Source organism: Ornithorhynchus anatinus, chromosome 1 (assembly GCF_004115215.2).
Source record: "Ornithorhynchus anatinus isolate Pmale09 chromosome 1, mOrnAna1.pri.v4, whole genome shotgun sequence".
NCBI lineage: Eukaryota > Metazoa > Chordata > Mammalia > Monotremata > Ornithorhynchidae > Ornithorhynchus > Ornithorhynchus anatinus.
Window position 1 is genome coordinate 77,254,136 of NC_041728.1, and position 22,161 is coordinate 77,276,296.

The 22,161-nt window shown below is 41.6% G+C and overlaps 1 protein-coding gene across 1 annotated transcript in view; it reads right to left on the reverse strand.

Annotated features, from left to right (window-relative positions):
* Positions 1-3,546: 3,546 nt before the first annotated feature.
* LOC114811108 (protein eyes shut homolog) overlaps positions 3,547-22,161 on the reverse strand; it is a 121,358-nt gene continuing 102,743 nt past the window's right edge. Inside the window, exons 7-8 of the mRNA XM_039912306.1 lie at positions 13,612-13,773; positions 3,547-5,473 (exon numbers count right to left, since the gene is read on the reverse strand). Coding sequence (XP_039768240.1) covers positions 4,287-5,473; positions 13,612-13,773 — 1,349 coding nt within the window. The 3' untranslated portion in view covers positions 3,547-4,286. The remainder of the gene's footprint in view (positions 5,474-13,611; positions 13,774-22,161) is intronic.

Sequence of the window (22,161 nt, forward strand, 5' to 3'; positions counted from 1 at the left end):
CTTCTGTTTCTCAAGTCAAAATTTGTCTTTACAGTGGATGTAAAACCAATTCTGGAAAAATGCCACTTCAAAAGGACAGGCCAAATTTTTGACCAAGCATTGCCAGGCTGTTGGTTCCTTCTAGGTATAAATTCTAGATCATTTCTACCAACCCATATTGTACTTTCTCAAGGGCTGAGTACAGTGATCAGCACACAGTAAGCAGTCAAATACCAGTCATATTTGAGTGCTTACTGTGCAGAGTACTGTGCTAAGAGCTTGAGAGAGTACAATATAACAGTTGGTAGACTCATTTCCTGCCCACAACAAGTTTATAGTGTAGCGTAGCACTGATTGATTGGGATTCCTACCTGTGTATTTGCTCCCAGCACTCATACATTGCTCTGCACATAATAAGCCATTAATAAATACTATTGCTATTTCCAAATAGTGTAGTGATAAGTGCCGGGCCTCTAATTGCCATGGCATCAAGTAGGGTTGGTGAGTTTAGAAGCAAATAAATGTTTCAACAAAAAAAGGGATGTTCTGTCACTAAAAACTTGGCCAATTGTAAAATGCCCCTGTTGACAATCCTAAATGGCTCTAATGAACTCATCCCAATCTGTCTTTTCCAAACAAGCACTTCCTCCTAGATTTACTTTAGTGCAAAAAGTGATTTAAAGTGAATGGAGCAATCAATGGAGATTAATACAGTTTTCCCCATAGTCTAGTAGAAAAAGTCTAGTAGAAAAATCCTGACAGGCTTGAGAGTCAGAGGACTGGGATTCTAACCTCAGCTCTGCCACTTGTCTGGTGTATGACCCTGGGCAAGCCACTTAATGTCTCCCTGCCTCAATTTCCTCAGTTTTTATGGTATTTAAGTGCTTACTATATGCCAAGCACTGTACTAGTCACTGGGATAGGTGCAAATTAGGTTCAACACAGTCCCTGTCCCACATGAGGCTCCCACTCTTAGTCCCCATTTTACAGATGAGATAATTGAGGCACAGACAAGTGGCAGAGCCTGGATTAGAAAACAAGTCCTTTTGACTCCCAGGCCTGTGTTCTATCCACTAGATCATGCTGCTTCCCCATTTGTTCTGCCTCTTACTGAGGCTGTGAGTCCCATTATTTAATAATGTGATATTTGTTCAGCATATTGTGCCAGGCACTTTCTAAGCACTGGAGTAGATACAAGTTAATCAGGCCCAATTCTGATTAAGTATTCATTTTGGACACACAGTTCAAAGTCCACATGAGGCTTCATATTCATTTTATAGTTGAGGAAACTGAGACACAGAGAAGTTAAGTGACTTGCCCAAAGTCACATAGCATGCAAGTGGCAGACCTGGGATTTGAACTCAGGTTCTCTGACTTACAGGCCCATGTTCTTTCCATTAGGCCACACTGTTCCTCTGGGTAATCAGGACAGATACTGTCCCTGGTCCATATGGGGCTCACAGTCTAAAGAGAAGGAAGAACAGGTATTTTAATCCCCATTTTACAGATGGGAAAACTGAAGCACAGAGAAGTGAAGTGACTTACCCAAGGTCACACAGCAGGCAACTGGGAGAACCAGGATTAGAACCTACATGGGGCTCTCAGCCTAAGAGGATCAGGAACTGTGTTTGGCCTGATTATCTTGTAACTATCCCCAGTGCTTAGTATAGTTGCTTGGCACAAAGTAAACTGAATAAATACCACAGTTATTAGTAGAGAGAGATGTACAAAGCCTTTGAAGTTAGCATGCTATAGAAGATAGATACTGTTGTAGGTAGCTTAAAATAGGTCAGTGTTCAACAAAATGTTAGCTTAGTTTACCAGCCAAACAAAATTACCTCTTGGCTGTTCTGTGAGAGCAGTAACAAGCGTGGTAAACCAAATTAAAAATTTGGTGAAAAAGTGGAGCAGTTCTTAGAATCACACAAGGGAGCAAAACTTAAAATACCTCCCTTACTCTGAAATAGCAAATATTTTACAGCAGGACATTATCCATAGTGTAAGTACACCCACAGTCCAGTCCTTTGGAATTTTGTTTCAAGACCTGTGCTTTCTTCAGTTACCATGTCTCGGAGCATCATACATTCTTAGAGCTCAGGTACATTCTGCTACCTACAGAGCTAGTTAAACAAATTAAGAGACAGTTTTCTCAAATAGCATCAGAAAATAGTAGAGGTAAAGGGCGATGCTAGAGGGATGGAGAAGGCACAGGGCTTGGCTGGGAGGCTTTGATCTAAGAAGAAGCTCTAGGCCATATTCCAGCAGGAATAAGCTTATCATTCATACTAATCAGGCATGTTTCTGGATGGACAGGTGGTGAAAGTGGAAAAAAATACCAACAACCAAAATCCACTATCAAAGTTTCTGCTGCAGAAGGGAGACAGCTCAAGAAGATAAACAGCAGAGCATTTGAAAGTGTGTGAAATGCTGGTCACTAGTCACTGTCAGCATTAATTTATCACTCATTTAATCTGAATCTGTGGCAGGGGAACTAAGATACAGGTCTGTTTCATATAGCAAATATAAAGTCTGACATTGGGTTTTATACAGCTTTTTGAACCTGGACAGTAACCATATATACCCAGTGTTAATGTAAAACATGTTATTTTTCCAAGGACAGCATGAGCCCTGACTCAGACTTCATCTCTGTTAGTCTTTCAAAGAGATGGTATAGGGACCTGACACTTTCACTTAGACCATATGCCCTTGGGGTTCTTGACCAGCCATGGCACCCAGTTACTGATGACATTTCTGCAGCATCTGCTCATGCATCTAATATTTCTGTGGGTGTTCTGCATTTGTCAAGTACTTCTAAGGTATGGGATAGATACAAATCAATCAGATGAGATGGTCCCTATCCCATAAAATGCTCACAATCCAAGTTGGAGGGAGAACAGATACTGAATCTCCATTTTACAGTTGAGGATATAGAAAGCTAGTTACCTTCAAAATATCTCATCAGACCACTATGGGTAATATAAAGGAAATTCCCAACCATCTGTGAAAAGAGATACAAAGATAGCATTGTCAATAAAAATCCATAGTTCAACCCCTGCAAAACAAATCTATCAGTGCTGCTAACACAAAGTGAGACTTGTGTGCTTTAATTTACTATTGCCATATTCAGGAGAAGTGCCAACTAGCTGTGAAATAGCCAAAAAAAAAACTAGTGAGAGGGCAAGATTACTTAGTCCTTGGTTAATTGGTTTGACAGGTAGTTTAAATAGCCATAACTTTCATTTGTATGAGAGAAAATGGACATTCAAAATTTAAAAATGATTTGAAAGGCTTTTTTCGGATACAACTATTTTACTTACCTGTCATTAATTGTACCAAAAATCTCATTTCAAAATTTCCTCCATTAGCTACCAATGCCAAGATTATGTTGTCAAATAATTGTAATGATCCTTCGGAAGACACAATATAAAAAATATAATAATAATAACGGTATTTGTTAAGTGCTTAATACATTCCAAGCACTGTAATAAAGTGTTAAAAGATTTCTCGTAGTCAGCAATGATGGAAAATGAAATGCATCACACCCAATTTCAATTTTAATATCTGGCATATCTAGTAAACAGGTTTTATTTTATTTAAATCTACTTTTATGTGAAGCAGGCATTTTTTAAGATCGAGATTTGGCCTTTCAATGATCAATTTTTAATACTGAGCCATTCAGATCTTGCTTTTTTCAATTTTTATTGCACACATCTGGAAAAAATATTGAATTACGATTCTTACAATTGCTTCTCTTTTGATACCTCCTTTTAACAATCATAGGATTTGACATTACTAGGGTTCTACAAAACTTAAAACATCACTTAACCACACAGCTGAAACACTCGAAACTAGTCAAAGTGACTAAAATTCAAGGGATAATAATTAAAGAATTTAGCAGCGATAGAGAAAATGAAACTTTTTTTTTAACTCAGGCCCACAGGTTTTCTGAACAATTGTGTTAGATTAAAGAAAGGTGTGGTGGCTTTCAGGAGGGTCTGTTATTAATCATCTATTACTTTGGGCCAATATAATCCATTTGTCCCAAGTGCCCGAGATTAGTCGGTGGTAAAGGGCATTGATGATTTCAGACCTCTAAGGGACCACTGAGTGGGCTGTGTGTACACACTGAACTATGCACTAAATAGCCCCTACTGGTCTGAAAGAGTCCACATTCCCTGTGCTGGGACTATTTTATTAGAATGGAGTAAATTCTTAACATTAAAAGATCTAGGTAAACCAGTGATAGTGACTTAAATGGCTGTAGTCTTCTTAGAAAATTAAAAACTAAACTGAATCACCCAAGCTAATTACTCATCTCCACTATAAACATTGTATCCTTCTAATTCAATTAACTGAATCTTTGTGGACTCTTGAAAAAACACAACATCTTTAATTTTACCAACAAAATGTTGGCTATAAAGTCCTTGAGTAACTATGCTCACGTTGTGTCCAAGTTCAAAACCACCTAAATAACTAACACCTCCATAGTTGAGAGCGATGTGCTTTCTTTGTGGATCAATATCTTCAAAAAGAATTAGATCACTGTCGAGGTAGACTTTGAAAATAGTCTGGTTTTGGGCCACTGTTATGTAGTGCCATGTGCTGCCAAAAGAGAGGTCACACCTATGGATTAAGGGGACAGAGAGTCCATTTCCCAAATTAACTACAACCTTCAAAATTCCATTAGAGAGGCCAATTGCCAGAAAGTCATTATCTTCATGTTCTGCTTTGCCCATCCACAAAATTAAGCCCTCTGTTTCGGTGGTGCTAAAATTTAAGGATACAGTAGTGAAATGAAGATTTCTTTTTCCATAATTTGGATCAGTGTGCTTGATATAAGAATTACCTTGAAATTTTGCAATCAAAAATAGGATTTCAGTTTCACAGTATCCACCTACCCAACCTAACGGACAGGCACAACTATATGAAAAAGTGTTATCAGGAATACAAAGAGACTGGTGCTGACACTTGTTATTAAGACAGTTCATGGACTGTTCGCAAGTATTTCCTGCCCAGCCTGGTGTACATTTACAAGAAAAATTCGTATGGTGCAAAATGCATTCACCCTTATTTTTGCACACCGTATACCCACATGCAGTCCCATCACAGTCACCTATATTCAAACCATCTTTAGCACCTTTATCCGTTAATTTTAGTTCCCTGTTGTTTATAAAAATTTCCCAGACACATCCATCAAAACCAACAGGGTCATTCTCTACTGCCATGGAGTTGACCGAATCAAGGGATGACACGCCTCCGACATAGAAATCTGTGTTAGTGTCCAAGACAGTCATTCTGCCGGTGGCTTTTTGGGTTACATTGGTTCCATCCAAAGTTAAGTATCCCTCAGTACCATGTCTTCCTGCTTTAATCAAATGCCAAGCATCCCCACTGGTATCTACTTTTTGGAAGCTCTGTAAAATAACAGTTCTGTCACCAAGGTTGTAGCGCAGTTGAACATAGCCATTGGCTAATGACAAACAAAGGAAATCACCTGCAAACAGAAGAATAACTTGATTGAGTTATTTTAGTGAAACTAATTTGATGGAACACTTGTCCAGTTTCCCTTATTTTCCCTTGCCTTGGTATCTATCTAAAAGGTATATTTGTTTATAAAGAGAGATTATGATCAATCTTATTGGACCTACACTTCTCAGCAAGTGGGGAAGCAATCAATCAGCGGTACTGGTTGAGCACTTATTTCTTTATTGAGCACTATACTAAGAGCTTGGGAGAGCACAGTACTACAGAGTTGGTAGATATGATCCCTGTCCACAGTGGTCTTTTCTCTCAATTCATAAACTTCTTAATTGGGTCTCATCTAAACTATGGCAAAAATACATTTTAAATACACCAGCCCTAGTCACGCTTCTGCTCTCCCGGCTCTGCAATATCCCACTCCATGGGAGGCTAAGACGTCCTTTGAGTCTGGGTTCCATATTCTGAGAACACACTCCTGGCTTTACCCAGCCACACAAATCCTCCCAGCACACAATTACCCAAGGACCTAGTTCCCACACACCCATGACTGTCTAGGTTGGTTCTTCCCCACAAGAAGGAGCTTTCAAGCTATGTGATATCCCTTAGCTGGGGCAGCCACTGATGCGAGTAAGTAAATAAGGCAAGATTCCGAAGCACAAATGAGCTAGTATTCTGAGGCTGCGGAAAAAAACAATTCACAACCAAGTAGTACATGTTTTTTCTTTGGTTGTTACTGTATTGTTTTACTGTAAGTTATCTTAATGCCTTTCTGAGGATCAGTGTATGTTTTGGAGAGGAGTAAATAGAAATGGAGAATAATAGCTCAGGGATTTGAAATGATTTCAAATTAAGAAAATGTGTTTTACATGGTTCAAGACCACTTCATGTAAATATTTGTTCTCACAAAGAACTTCCTGTATATGTTCATATAAATTCGTACAAGATTAAGGATTTACATTTTATTTAAATATTATGTAAACTAAGCATAATATTAACTCATTTGAATATGGACCTTCATGTACTTTTTTAAAAAATAGGAACCTTATCACTAAGAACTTTAAAAATTATAATAAAAGTATTCCTGTAAGAACAAAACAAACTTCTATTCATTTTAAAAATATTGTTTCCATTTAAATTTAAGAAAGAAAACTTTAAAACACCATTTTTGTATAGTGTTTTTATTTTGCAAAGTGCTTTCACATCAGTTACTTCATTTTATCCTCACAAGATCCAGTAAGGTAGGCAGAGGCAGGTATATTTTCCCCATTCTACAGGTTTTTTTAAAATTATATTTTTACACCTAGGGATTTAGATTAGCTTACACTCAAATTCAGAGCCTTGCAAAAGCAGTATTGCATTGAAAAGTTATAGTGCTTCTAAGGCAGTTTTACATTATCTCTGGGGTTTACCTACAATAGCTTCGTATCCAATCTTCTATTTGTGAGACAAATTCTTATCCTCTATTAGCCTGAGATTTACAGCGGATGGGGTTCCGGCTCTGTGGCATTTTCATTGTGTATGGGGTTAACCCAAGGCAGCTGTGTATTCTTTTTCGATTTAGGAGTCATGGTCTTCTCTGTATTGGACTGGGATTTATCGTGGATAAGATCCTATTTGGGTGGTCCTACAACTCAACAGTGAAGATTGTGTATGCACATAGCACTGCCATAATAAGTTCATCTTGGATTTACTTAGCCCATTCCAAAGAGCTGAAGTATGTCACGTTTCTTCAGCTGAGAAATGGGGATCTTACTCACCCTTCTTACTTTCCAGGGTTGTTGTGGGAATAATCAAAATGTCTACATGAACAAGGTACTTTGAACTCTTCAGAAGGCCCTACATATACCCAAGCAAAGGTGCTGACTCCAAGGGAGTACAGTGGGTAATTACCCCCTCCTGTCATCCTCCCTTTCCCCTTCTCTCCCCCTCCCCCACCGACAACCATTCTTGGACTTGGTACCACCGTGTCATCATTTTTTTTTTTTGCCCCCAGAGCCTTTTTGGCCAGGGTGGGCAGCAACCCACACCATAAAAAGGCCAATGGGAGGATATTGTGGCTTCAGCAGTGGATAGAGCACACAGGAGTCAGAAGGACCTGGGTTCTGGTCCCAGCTCCACCCCTTGTCTGCTGTGTGACTTTGGGCAAGTCACTTCGCTATGACTCAGTTACCTCATCTGTAAAATGGGGATTAAGACTGTAAGCCCCTTGTGGGAAATGGACTGTGTCCAACCTGATTAGCTTGTATCTATCCCAGTGCCTGGCACATAGTAAGCCTTTAACAAATACCAAAAAGCAAACAAATCTGTTAGCTCCTGCCAGCAGAATATTGTGGTCCTCGGCTTGGCCTTTGGGATAGCGATAGGCTGGACTGGACCCTAATCACCAGCGCCCATGAGTTTAGCCACCTGGAGCAGCTGCGGCCCCTGCCTGCCCGCTGACATCGTCAGTAAGTTCTGGGGAACCAGAGTCTGGCCAGCTTGTGCCCGAAACTGTCCAGCCCCACCATGACTAATAGTGGCAGTTGTCTCAGGTGGGGAGGGCTTGTTCCCTTAGTCTCTAGGGCTGAAGCTAGGCTCCAGCTCAGACCCGTGGCCTACACCTGCAGCCCGGTGAGGAGGTGCTAAGGAGAAAACTGGAAGAGCAGCAGCAGAAGACTGCGATGGTGATAATGCAGCAGGGAAGGTTAGTTAACTGAGCTCCTACTATGTACAAGGACACTACATACTATACTTAGCCCTTGGGAGACTACAATAGAGTAATTATAATAAATGTGGAATTTATTAAGTGCATACTATGTGCCAAGCACTGGGCTAGATACAATAGTCAGACCATACACAGTCCCTGACCCAGTGGGGTTCACCGTCTAAGTAGTAGGGAGAACAGGTACTAAATCCCCACTTTACTAATGAGGAAAATGAGACACAGGGAATTTAAGTGTCTTGCCCAGGATCACCCAGCAGGCAAGTGCCTGCTAACACCGACTTAGGAGCCAGGTCCCCAGATGCCCAGGCCATTGCTAGAATAGACTAAGGGTCTGTTTATCTTCTTTCTTGCCCTCTCTTTTCTTTACCTCCTTCCTCTTTTCTTCTCTTTCCCTCCCTTCCTCCTCTTCTCTCCTCCTTTCTTTTCTCCCCACTTCAAAGTTCCACCCCTGTGATTTCCCAAGTTCCTCCCCAAGTTTACCCTATGCTCAAAATGAAAAGTAAGCACCCAACAGCCTCCTAAATCCAAGATATACTTACTCTACCAGATCCATATCACTACTCTTTTGCAGCCTAGGAATCAAATAGGCACTACATACAAAATAATCAGCTCTATCCACAAGAAGTGCTTAATACATTACTTGGCACAAAGTAAATGCTTAATGAAACCATCTATTAATAGCCTGAATGAAGCAGTGAATTTAGGTTTCTCTATTAATATTTGTACAATAATGTATGGCCTATTTTTCCCCCTGTTGATTTCCCAATAGCCCAAGTCCAAAATAATTTCAAAGGAGCCTTGAAATTGGAATCTTCCTTCTAATATAAAGTTCTTCCAAGATTTTCTCCAGTATTTTTTTTTTGTGCATCGACTAATAAGGATGGGGGGCGTTGGAAGGCATTAGCTTGTTGAGCTTAGAAAACGGTTCAGTAAAATAGGTACTGGAGGGCTTTAAGATTGTTTATTGACCAATAGTTTATTTTAAGGTGACAAATTAAATCTAGATTTGACTGTGTCTCCAGTAGCCTGGTATTTGTTCATTCTAGAGTTTTTTGGGGTTTTTTTTAACTTGTTGACATGAAGTTTATGAAAGTAATGTTTTTATGCTTCCCCACATCAAGGAATGAGTTAAACATATGGGCATTTTATAAAATGAGGGAAAAGTGTTGGCATTCAAGACTTTATGTAAAAACAAAAAAAAGGATCAATTAGGGTGCTAGGCATCTGCATCCAACCAACCACATAGTTTCACAGTCAACTTGGGATGTCCAAGAATATTCAGTCTTTCAATAACTAAAAATGTTAAAATAAAATAAGTAAAGGTATGAAAATTTCATTGTGAGGGTGGGGGTAAACTTGGGGGAGGAGCATTGAATGGGTGAGACACTGGCAGCAGGGCTTTGAGGAGATAGGGAGAGGAGTGGAAGAAAGGAAAGCAGATGCAAATATATAGTGGACTTTTTGACAAACATCAAGGTTTATGCAACCCTTTGATGATTTTACTCACCAAAGTCTCTGAATAAAGATGGCAAGCATATCCATCAGTTTCCTAATGCAATAATTTCATTTTCTGAAGAACTAAATTAATGAGAATCAATTTTTAAAATTCTCAAATATTTTGATCAAGCAATTATATTGATTGTTACATTTGGATTTACAAACTAAACTCAGAACTGAAAAAAAAAAACTATTTCAGTTATATTACAGTTAAGTGTTTTTATTGAATATTTTACAACAACTCTGCTCTCTCCTCCTCTTTGAAACAAATAGTTCTCTATCCTTGACTTCATGCCCCTTGCCTGCACGAGCTGAACTCCCTCCTCAAACCCCCTGCTCCCCTCTCTCTTGCTCCTAATGACCCTGACACATACTTCATTAATAAAATTGACCATCAGGCATGATCTCCCTAAATCTCCTACACCTTTCCAGTGCCAGCCTCATTTTGCCCCGTCTTTGACTCTTCCACTTTCCAGGAAGTAGTTTAAGAGCAGCATGACCTAGTAGATAGAGCACTGGCCTGGGAGTTAGAAGGTCTTGGGTTCTAAGCTTAGCTCGGCCACTAGTCTGTTGTGTGACCTTGGGTAAATCACTTCACTTCTCTGTGCCTCTGTTCCCTCAGAAGTAAAATGTGGATTAAGACTATGAGCCCTATGTGGGACAGCGACTGTGTCCAACTGATTATCTTGTGTCTACCCCAGTGCCTAGAATTTAGAATAGTGCCTGGAACAAGGTAAGCTCTTAATACCATTATTATTATTATTATCTTCCACTTTCTCTTAAAATCTGTTCTCTCAACCTGCTCTTCTACAACTATTCCTTTACACCTAATTAAAAACACTTGTCTCCTCCCTTCGTCCCTCTCTGATGGCCATCTTTAACCACTCTCCAGTGGCTCCTTCCCCACTGCTTTCAAACATGCCCATGTATCTCGTATCCTACCAAAACCCTCCAGCTATCATCCCAATCTTCCATTCTCCAATTTTCTCCTTAATCCCTTGTACTTTGGCTTCTCCTTCCATTCCACAGAAATGGCTCTCTTTAAGGTCATTCACTAGTGACCTTCTTCTGACCAAATACAATGGCCACTAAATTATCCTAATCTCTTTAAACTAACAATTGCCTTTAACCACCACCTTCTCCTAAATTCATGATCTAATCTTGGCTTCATTGACACTGTTATCTCTTGATCTCCTCCTATCTCTCTGACCACTCCTCAGGCTCTTTTGCCAGCTACTCCCCTGTCTCCTACCCTCTAACTGTGGGAGTTACTCAAAGCTTAGTTCTGGATCCCCTTCATTCTCCATTTACATCTATTCTCTTGGAGAACTCATTTGCTACCATCACTCAATCATATTTATTGAGCACTTAGTGCAGTGCACTGTACTATGCTTTTGAGAGAGTACAACACAAAAATATAAAAGACATACATCAGCTTCAATTACCATCTCTACAACCTCCCCAGCCTCAACCTATTTTCCTCCTTGCCATTTAATATTTCCTCCTGCTTTCAGGACATCTCTATATGATTGTCCCACTGATTCTTCATACATAACATGTCCAAAACAGAACATCTCATCTTCTGACTCAAACCTTGTCCTCCCTGAGACTTTCCCATCACTTTAGATAGCACAACCATCCTTCATGTCTCTTGTTCCATAACTTTGGCATTATCCTCAGCTCACCTCTCTCATTCATCTCACATATTCAATCTGTCACCAACTCCTGTTGGTTCTATATTCACAGCACCTCTAGAATCCACCACTTCCTCTCCATCCAAACAGCTACCATGCTGAACCAAGCACTTATCATTTCCCTCTTGACTACCGCATCAGCCTCCTCAGTGACCTCCTTCCCTCCATCTCTCTCCCCTCTCCAGTTTATTCTTCACTCTGCATCTGGATCTTTTTCCTAAAAAAAGTTCAGTCCTAAATCTTCCCACTCCTCAAAAACCTCCAATGGTTGACCACCCATCTCCATAAGGAACATAAGCTCTCACCATTGGCTTTATTCATTCAATCAAATTTATTGAGCATATACTATGTGCAGAGCACCGTACTAAGAGGCACTCAATTAGCTCTCCACCTCCTACTTTGTCTTTCTGATCTCCCACTACAACTCAGCCCATACACTTTGCCTCTCTAACACCAACCAACCTACTCTCCATATCTTGATACCCTCTGTCTCACCACCATTCTTTGAGCCCGTCCTTCTTCTGGCCTGAAATTCCCTCCCCTTTTATATCTGATACCCCACTATTCTCTCCATCTTTAAAGCCCTTTAAAATCATATGTTCTTCTCCATCACTGACTAAAGCCTCATTTATCCTATTTCCCCTCCCTTCTATGTTTTCTATGCACGTGGGTCTGCATCCCTTAAGGATTGGTGTAGTGGGTAGAGCACGGGCCTGGGAGCCAGAAGATCGTGGGTTCTAATCCTGACTCTGCTACTTGTTTGCTTTGTAGCCTTGGACAAGTCATTTTACTTCTCTGTGTCTCAGGTACCTCATCTGTAAAATGGGGACTGAGACTGTGAGCCCCACGTGGAACTGGGACTGTGCCTAATCCAATTTGCTTGAAACCTCGCCAATACTTAGTACAGTGCTTGGCACATAATGCTAACAAATACCATGATTATTACTATTGTTATTCATCCCACCTCCAGCCTCACAGCACTTACGTAATATCTAGTAGAATTAGCATGGCATAGTGGATAGAACATGGGCCTGGGAGTCAGAAGGTCATGGGCTCTAATCCCAGCTCTGCCACTTGTCTGCTGTATGGCCTTGGGCAAGTCACTTCACTTCTCTGTTCCTCAGTTACCTCATCTGTAAAATGAGGAATGAGGCTGTTGAGCCCCATGAGGGACAGGGACTGTGTCAAACTCTGTTTGTTTGTATCTACCCCAACCCCTAGTAATGTGCCTGCCACAGAGTAAGCACTTAACAAATACCACAATTATTATTATTATTGTTATTTCTGTAATTTATTTTAATGTCTGTGTCCCCCTCTAGGCTGTAAGCTCATTTGAAGTCCAGGATTGTGTCTACCAACTCTGTTCTATTGTACTCTCCTAAGTGCTTACTACTTAATAAATGCCATTAATTGACTGACATAGAAGTTACTGGAGACTCCTCATTCATTCACTAAACTGCAGTAGAGCATATGCTTTATTGAAAAAAATAGTTTCAGACATCTGCAACTGTGTCAGTGATGATGTAATGAATAAAGTTCATCAAGATTTCTGAGTTCCACTTAATTTTACTTGCATAATTGCTTCCACTGCACAATTCCTCCTCTTCTGATTTGTGAGGAGGAAATGCAAGTTTATTTTTGTAATCAGGGACAGCAGGGCATCTTGGAGTGAGAAGAAGAGATGGGTCAGAGGGTGTTAATGCCACAGATTCAAGCTCTCAAGGAGGAGGGAATTTATTCTTTGAGATGTGTGAACTCCTGAGCAGGAAGAAGGAAAATTAAGTGAGGGTTAGCATAATTCACCCAAAGCCTTGGGTGAGATGCAATCTCAAGTGCCCTTTTATCTTTATCTCCTCTTTTTTTTCTTTTCCTTTATTGCTAGCTTTCTTCTTATATGGGTCTATGTCATAACCCTTCCCCTCTCTTTGGCTTATAAAACTTATGCAAAAATAGGGCAGTCATACAAGTTTATAAGGTACCTTGTTCTTACCACTGATATATTTTAAAATAATTTAAGCCTCAATTTATGTTCAGCCATTTTCAGCCCATTAATTTCCTACCTTTGGATTTGCTGGGTACTTTGCTAACATTTAATTCTACTTGGATCTGACAACTAGGGTATGAAAAATGAAAACTACTGGGATAGAAAACTGGGTCTGTATTCTCTTGGCCTTGACTGAAATGGGAAAAATACATTAGTGTATCTTAAGGTCCGTCAGAAAAATGAGAGAGCCCCACAGCTCTCGAAATTCTTACCTGAGTGAGTGCTGAGGTGCTGCGCAGTGTAAAATAAGATGCCATCTGCAGAAAGAGGCTGAAATTGTAACTGAATATGAGTCTTGTGTCGAATATGAAAGGGAGCAAATGACATCCAAGATGATTCATTCCTTCTGAATGATGGGTCACTTATAGATAAGGCTAAAAAAAACAAAACAAAACACCAAGCACAATTTTCTATGAGTCTGACTCATCTGGCATTATAAAATAGCACCATTGTTCCTGAACATGAAACACCACCCACACAGTTTTGACCTTTCAGTTTAAATGATAAAAATGACTGAACACTCAAAGGAAATAAACTTTAAAAATGGTTCAGTGATCTTCCAGGATTTGGTCATACTAGGTAAGTACCGGTTTCAATGAGAAGCAATGAATGAAGACATATATTTACAGAGTGTTTTCTTCCAAAAGGTGAAATAATTCATTCCTCTGCACCTTTCCTCTGTGCACATTAGGTGAGGGTATCATTATTCCTATTTTACAGATGGGAAATAAACCACAGGTAGGTTTGTTGACTTTACTGTGCCCTCTGCTAAAAAGAAGGCCAGGCAGGACATTAAATCCAGATCTTGAGAAACTAAATGATTAGTCTTATTATTAGCAAAGAACTACAATTTGAGTGGCTTTTTAATAGTATATTTAACCATGGAAATCACAAACACAAGACACTGTGATTTTGTAATAGTGAACTATGGCATTTCAAGTATTCAAAGAGCAGGAAATTTGCCTGGAACAAGTGCAGGGTGATTTGCTGAAGGATGAAAAACAAATGCTGCAAATATACTCAAGTGAGATGCTGTGGAGTTCTGGAAGAAAATGGAATTAGAGGCAGCCTAATGGTGAAGCAAAGAAAAAGTCGTTGTCAGTGCTGTCATGGACAAACCCATCTGCCCATATCCCTGGACCAGCTGGCTCCCAACAGACTGACCACACTCTGAACTCCCAAAAGGCCTGTTTCCATATTGAGGGCTTTGTCCAGCTGGGGAGATTCTAAGGAAAGGGATTTAGAATTGTTTGAGTTGGGTGGCATGGTACTAGAAAGCCTGAAGAATTGTTTTTTGTCATTCGATCATATTTATTGAGTGCTTACCGTGTGCAGATCACTGCATTAAACACTTGGGAGAGTCTGATATAACAATCAATGGATGCATTTTCTGCCCACAATGAGCAAGGCAAGCAAGGTAAGCATTGGCTCAGGGCGGCATGTAGGAGGGCTTCTCTCCTGTATATACCTATAATTCCATTTATTGATATGGATGCCATTTTACTTGTTTTGATTTCTGTCTTCCCCCTTCTAGACTGTAAACTAGGTGTGGGCAGGGATTGTCTCTATTTCTGAATTGTACTTTCCAAGCGCTTAGTACAGTGGTCTGCACACAGTAAGTGCTCAATATGATTGAATGAATGAATGACCCACTCAAGATGGCCACCACTTGGGACAACAGCATAATGGTGCCTGACCCAGACCCTGAAAATATGGCTGCCTTGCAAGCTAAGTCCCTGACACCCCCCTACACGGGCCTTTTGGGTTTTGGTTGGGAGGGAGGGGGGTGGGAGGGACACATATCCATCCCACTGACCCCCAAAATCAAAAGCCTTGGCAGGTATTTTTTTAGGCATCACAGGATCCTTGATTTCTTCCTCTTTGATTCTCCTCCCTTCTCACCTCTCCTGCCCCTCAATGGGACAGAGTGGCTGCTAGCCTTCCCTTCCCTCCTCCCTCCCTTCCCATGCCAGTCCTTGTGAAGCTTTAGAGAAGTTGGCAGTGGGGACAGAGAGATGGGACAGACACCAGGAAGAGAAGGGCACTCACAAAGGAGGGCAGGCCCTGTTCAGTGTTTGGGAGTATGAGGCCAGCAGGGACAGAGAATAATAATAATAATATTAATGGCATTTGTCAAGAACTTATTATGTGCCAAGGCACTGTACTAAGTGTGGGGTGGATAGAAGCAAATTGGATTGGACACAGTCCCTGCCCAGGTGGGGCTCACTGTCTCAATCCCTATTTTATAGATGAGGTAACTGAGGCACAGATAAGCAAAGTGACTTGCTCAAGGTCACACAGCAGATAAGTGGTGGACCCTGGATTAGAACCCATGACCTTCTGATTCCGTAGTCTATCCACTATGGCAGGCTGCTTTGCTAAGTGGGGGATTGGGATGGGTGTGGGCTTAGAGACCCATTGGGTGAGAGAGGAGTCATGAGAGACAAAATTTGGACAGAGAGTAGGATGAATTAAATAATAATTAATGGCTTATCTGAGGAACCCAGGAGCATGGAGCTCACTATTTTGCTGGCCAGAAACAAGAAGTGGATTTTGCCTCTGTTGCTTAAGACCCCTTGCTCCCATCCCTTCCCACCTTTTCACACACTCATAAACCTGATTCCCCTCTGGTGCCTCTGTTCTCCCTCCTGCCTGCAGCAGCAGCAGTGGGACCATTACTGTCACTTACACCTCCAATTTCCCTCTCAGGGTCGCACCTGGTGAGTTTCCATTTCTCTACCAGTCTTGACTACAGGAAGGAGAGTAAAGAAGAGGCATACTTATTCCATTCTTAGCTTGAGCAGTGGCTAGTGAGTGGAAGGCAATCTGCTACAAGTCAAAACTCCCCTGTGCTGGGGAGCAGTGGGATGGGAGAGAGTTGAGGGCGGAGAGATGCGCCTATGGGTGTTGCTATGGGTCAGAGACAAGACACTTCCAGTAGAGCCAAGAAGCGCTGACCATCTTGGCAGTGGGAAAGTGGTATCATGGCTACATGAGAAGCAGCATGGCTCAGTGGAAAGAGCCCGGGCTTGGGAGCCAGAGGTCATGGGTTCGAATCCTGGCTCTGCCACTTAGCTGTGTGACTGTGGGCAAGTCACTTCACTTCTCCGTGCCTCAGTGACCTCATCTGTAAAATGGGGATTAAAACTGTGAGTCTCACGTGGGACAACCTGATTACCCTGTGTCTACCCCAGCGCTTAGAACAGTGCTCTGCACATAGTAAGCGCTTAACAAATACCAACATCATTATTAAACCAGATTTGGGAAAGTGATTTTGGCTGACCCTACACAGTCTAAAATCTTGGGACCCAGACTGAGTCTGGGTGTGCCCAAAAGTCTGGCACCAGATCTGCCCAAAACCTCCACTAAGCTACTGAGACTCAGTTTCTCTTCTGGGTTTCAGTCTCTTCTGCATGACTGGAGACAGGCAAAACTTTAAACCCATGCATGCAGTCCTTGTCGTAAATATAAAGACTGGCTCCCTGCCAGAGGGGAGGACAGGTGACCCCTCTGACTCTACAGGGTGTCTAAAGGAAGATAATAATAATAATAATGATGATGGTATTTGTTAAGCACTTACTATGTGCAAAGCACACTTCTAAGCAATGGGTAGATACAAGGTAATCAATCAGGTTGTCCCACGTGGGGCTTACAGTCTTAATCCTCAATTTTACAGATGATGATAATGATAGTATTTGTTAAGCACTTACTATGTGCCAAGCACTGTTAATAATAATAATAATAATAATAATAATAATAGTGGTATTTGTTAAGCACTTACTATGTGCAAAGCACTGTTCTAAGCGCTGGGGATATACAAGGTAATCAGGTTGTCCCATGTGGGGCTCACAGTTTTAATCCCCATTTTACAGATGAGGTAACTGAGGCACAGAGAAGTTAAGTGACTTGCCCAAAGTCACACAGCCTGCAAATGGCAGAGTCATAGAACCTATGACTTCTGACTCCCAAGCCTGGGCTCTTTCCACTAAGCCACGCTGCTTCCCATTCCAAGAAAATGGCCAATGAGAGCAGTCGGCCCAAGTTGGGCCCCCACATAGTCCCCATGGAACTGACGCTCAGTGTTGGAGTGACACTGGTAAATGTGGGCTGCTAGCCAAGTATGGCTTTGGAAGGACTAAAGGTTTGGAAAACTCATATATAGCCTGAATTAGCAGGCACATTAATCAGGAAGGGCACATTGCCCACACAGAAGTGTGGGTTTGTTCCAACTGAATAAAGCATTTACGCATGCATTGGAAGATGAGTAATACAAAGAGAGGAATACACATACTTGGTGACTAGATGGCCACATCGTGTTCTGGTATATTAAAATACATTTTCTAAAAATGAGGGTCATCTTTATTACTAGCAAGCTGAAACTTTGATTACTGCCTTTAGAGGGGATAATACGGAAAACATAACCAAGAAACTATATATAATGTTCATTCCTTCATTCAATAGTATTTATTGAGCACTTACTATGTGCAGAGCACTGTACTAAGCGCTTGGAATGTACAATACGGCAACAAATAGAAACAATCCCTGCCCAATGACAGGCTCACAGTCTAATCGGGGGAGACATACAGCAGAACAAAACAGAACAAAACAAAAACAAGACAACATTATCAAGATAAATAGAATCAAGGGGATTCAAAATAAATAGGGTAATAATATATACAAATGAGCACAGTGCTGAGGGGAGGGGAAGGGGGAAGTGGGAGGAGCAGAGGGTGGGAGGAGGGGAGGGGAAGCAGAGGGAAAGGGGGCTCAGCTGAGGGGGGGTGAAGGGGGAAGGGGGAGGAGCAGAGGGTGGAGGGGCAGCAGAGAGAAAGGGGGGCTCAGTATGGGAAGGCCTCTTGGAGGAGGTGAGCTCTCAGTAGGGCTTTGAAGAGGGGAAGAGAGTTAGTTTAGCGGACATGAGGAGGGAGGGCATTCCAGGACAGCGGTAGGACGTTGGCCGGAGGTCGACGGTGGGACAGGCGTGAGGGTGAGCGGCAGAGGAGCAGACTGTACGGGGTGGGCAGTAGAAAGAGAGAAGGCAGGTGAGGTAGGAGGGGCCAAGGTGATGGAAAGCTCGGAAGCCAAGAGTGAGTTTTTGTTTCGTGTGGAGGTTGATAGACAACCAATGGAGGTTTTTGAGGAGGGGAGTGGCATGCCCAGAGAGTTTCTGTGTTTTGTCAACAGAGAATCTTCCTAGCCTTCTTACTATCTTAATGCAATTTTAAGCTATGCGGTATTTCCAGATCTCCTGAGAGAATGTAGCTCCATGAGAAACAGCAAGGCTTAGTGGAAAAAGTCCAGGCCTGGGAGTCAGAGGATCTGGGTTCTAATCCCAGATCTTCCATTTGCTTTCTGATTGCCCTAGGGAAAGTCACTTAGCTTCTCTTTGCCTCAGTTTCCTCAACTCTAAAAATGGGGATTCAATACCTGTTCTTCCTCTACTTAAACTGTGACCCCATGTGGGGAAAGGCCTTTGTTCTACCTGATTACCCTGTACCTACCCCAACAATTAGTACAGTACTTGACACATAATAGGCACTTAACAAATACAGTAATTAATTATTATTACATTGGACAAGGTCACAGTGTACTGCAGTAGAGACATAATTATAAGTACCAAACAAGTAGTTGTATATTCTAATCATTGAAATATGCTAGCTGGAGATGACATCCCAGTTATGTGTAGCACTCAAAGAGATAAGGAACTCAGAACAATGAGTGTTTTATGGGAGTGCATCTTTTGATGGAATCAATTATGTATTTTATGTAAATTCTACCAGATCATATGCACTTTGAGGATAGGGATAATGTCTACCAACTCTACTGCATTCTCCCAAGATCTTAGAACAGTACTCTGAGCACAGTAGCCTCTCAATAAACACCATGGATTGATTGACTGATTTTATTTTACAAGATCAATCTATCAGTGCTTACTGTGTGCAGAACCATGTACTAAGCTCTTAGGAGTTTACAATATAAGAGAATTGGTAGATACATTTCATGTCCACAAAGAGCTTGCACTCTCAGGGGGAGACAAACATTAAAACAAGTTATAGATATTTACATAAGTGATGAAGGTGGGGTCAATAAAAGGTACAAATCTAAGTGTAAGGGTGATGCAGCCAGAAAAGGGAATAAGGAAAATGAGGATTTTGTTGGGAAGCATTGACTTTAAAGCACTTAATCACCTTGCAACTTCCTACCTCACCTCACTGATCTTCTACTACAACCCAGCCCACACACTTTGTTCTTCTGGTGCTAACAATCTCACTGTACCTCAATCATGTCTACTTCGCCACAAATCTTACCTCTGGCCTGGATTGCCCTCCCTCCTCACATCAGACAGATAATTGCTCTCCCCTACTTCAAAGCCTTATTGAAGGCACATCTCCTCCAAGAAACTTTCCCTGACTAAGCCCTCCTCTCTTCTTTTCTCACTCTCTTCTGCACTGCTCATACTTGTTCCTTCATTCACCCTCCCTCCCTTCCCCACAGCACATATGCATATATCTGCAGTTAATTGTTTATTTACCTATTTATTTATATTAACATCTGTCTCCCCATCTAGACTGGGAGCTCATTGTGGGCAGGGAATGTGTCTGATGTTATAGTGTACTCTCCCAAGCACTTAGTACAGTGCTTTGCACACAGTAAGTGCTCAATAAATATGATTGAATGAATGAATGAAAGAAATCTGGGAGAAGATATGATTTTAATAAGGCTTTGAACATGCAGAGAGTAGTCTGATAGATATAATAATAGTAATTGTTGTATTGTTACGCACTTACTATGTGCTAGGAACGTTACTAAGATTTGGGGTGGATACAAGCAAATCGGGTTGGACACAGTCTCTGTCCCATGTGGACCTCACGGTCTCAATCCCCATTTTACAGATGAAGTAACTGAGGCACAGAGAAGTGCCTCAAATAACTCCCAAATAACTGTATTTTGACTTTCCCAAGGTCACACAGCAGACAAGTGGCAGAGCCAGGACTAGAACCCCAAACCTCTGATTTTCACTCCCGTGCTCTTTCCACTAAGCCACACTGGTTCTCTATGAGCCATACTGAAGGAGTAGAGAGCTTCCTCAGCATTTTTTTCTTCTGTGGCAACAGAATTAGCTGCAACCACTGCTTTGACTAAACTGGCCCATTCTGAGACTACTCGAGGGACTCTTCATGGGGGCCAGAGGGGTGGGCTTCTGGCCAGGGATCCCATTCAATAGCAGTGATGATGGAGCCAGATGCGGCAGTGACTGCTGCTCCCACAAAAGAGATGGAAGGAGAGAAGCAAGAGCACCCTGGGCTTTTCATCCAATGCTTCCATGGCTGGATGGTTTTCTCATCACCTTGGCCAAAAGGAGAACTCTAACCTTAGCCTTCAAAAAATGTGACTGCCTCATCCATTCATTCCAAGTCTTTGGGAAGCTTTCACATACACAAAGAGCAAAATTTTAGAAGCAGTGTGGCCTAGAGGATAGAGTCCGGGCCTCGGAGCTTTCTGAGTGCTGGGATAGGTGTAGGTTAATTAGGTCAGACCCAGTTCCTGTCCTGCAAGGGGCTCCCAGTCTAAGTAGAAAGGACAGCAGGTATTTAATCCTAGTTTTATAGTTGAAGAAACTGAGGTACAGAAAAACTCAATGACTTGTCCAAGGTCACACTGCAAGCAGTTGGCAGAGTTGGGATTAGAACTTGTCTGCTATGTAGCCCTGGCCCAAGTCACTTCATATCTGTGGGCTTCAGTTACCTGATCTGTAAAATGGGGATTAAGATTGTGAAACCTATGTGGGACAGGGACTATGCCCAGCCTGACTTTCTTGTAACTTATCCCAGTGCTTAGTACAGTGTCTGCCACAAATACCATTAAAAACAAAACAAAAAACTGGGGAGCCACCTAAGGACTCAAAGAAGTGGACATGGGAGAAATCTAGGTCACCTTTATGTGTTTTTTCATCTTGGCCATTAGATCAGGGTTAGGCAATGCTTTCACTTGTTCAGCACTGCTAATGACATCCAAGAGTAATATTTCCAAGACTCTATCTGAGCAAAGTGGCCAATTTCTTGGATACTGAAAGTGGGTGGCCTAAAAGCTGCCCTAGTCACCTTCACAAATACCAATTTATTGTTCAAAATTTTCCATCCTGAAATCTCAGTAAAAATCTGATATGCATGATTTAATAAAGAAGTGTACAATGGCCCTGGTTTTCTAGTAATCTCTGATTATCATGGCTTTTTCCTGCTCAACTGGGAGAAGATCTAGTACAGGCTGAAACTGATGGGTTTTGCTGGGGACTCCGCATTGGAAATGCAGCCTCACACTTTGGCAAAGTTTAAAACTTTGCTTTAGTTGGCCCACAGGAAAGTTTAAAGGGTAAGGGAATGTGCCAGCTGGAATTTCCCTGCTGCCTACTTAGCATTGTGCTCTTATGGAAAATATGGCGCTTCTCTCCTGCCTGTTGATATGCTCCTGGAAGATGAAGTCTGCATACTTGCTCCAGACTCATCATAAGTAAGCCATTGGGGATTAAAAACAGGTGAATCAATATGATTGGCGTTTACACATTATTTTTCTTTAAGTGTTTAGCAGGCTCATGAAAAGGCCAAATTTGACTTTAAAATGCCCAAGAAACAATTCTCCAACAGCACCATCTACTGAAATGAGTGTTTCGATACATCACTTTACTGTTACCAAAGGACCAGGGCCAAAACCCAAGGTGTCTGCCAAGAGGCTTTGAAAAGTTCAGATCTTTCCAATTAGCTAGA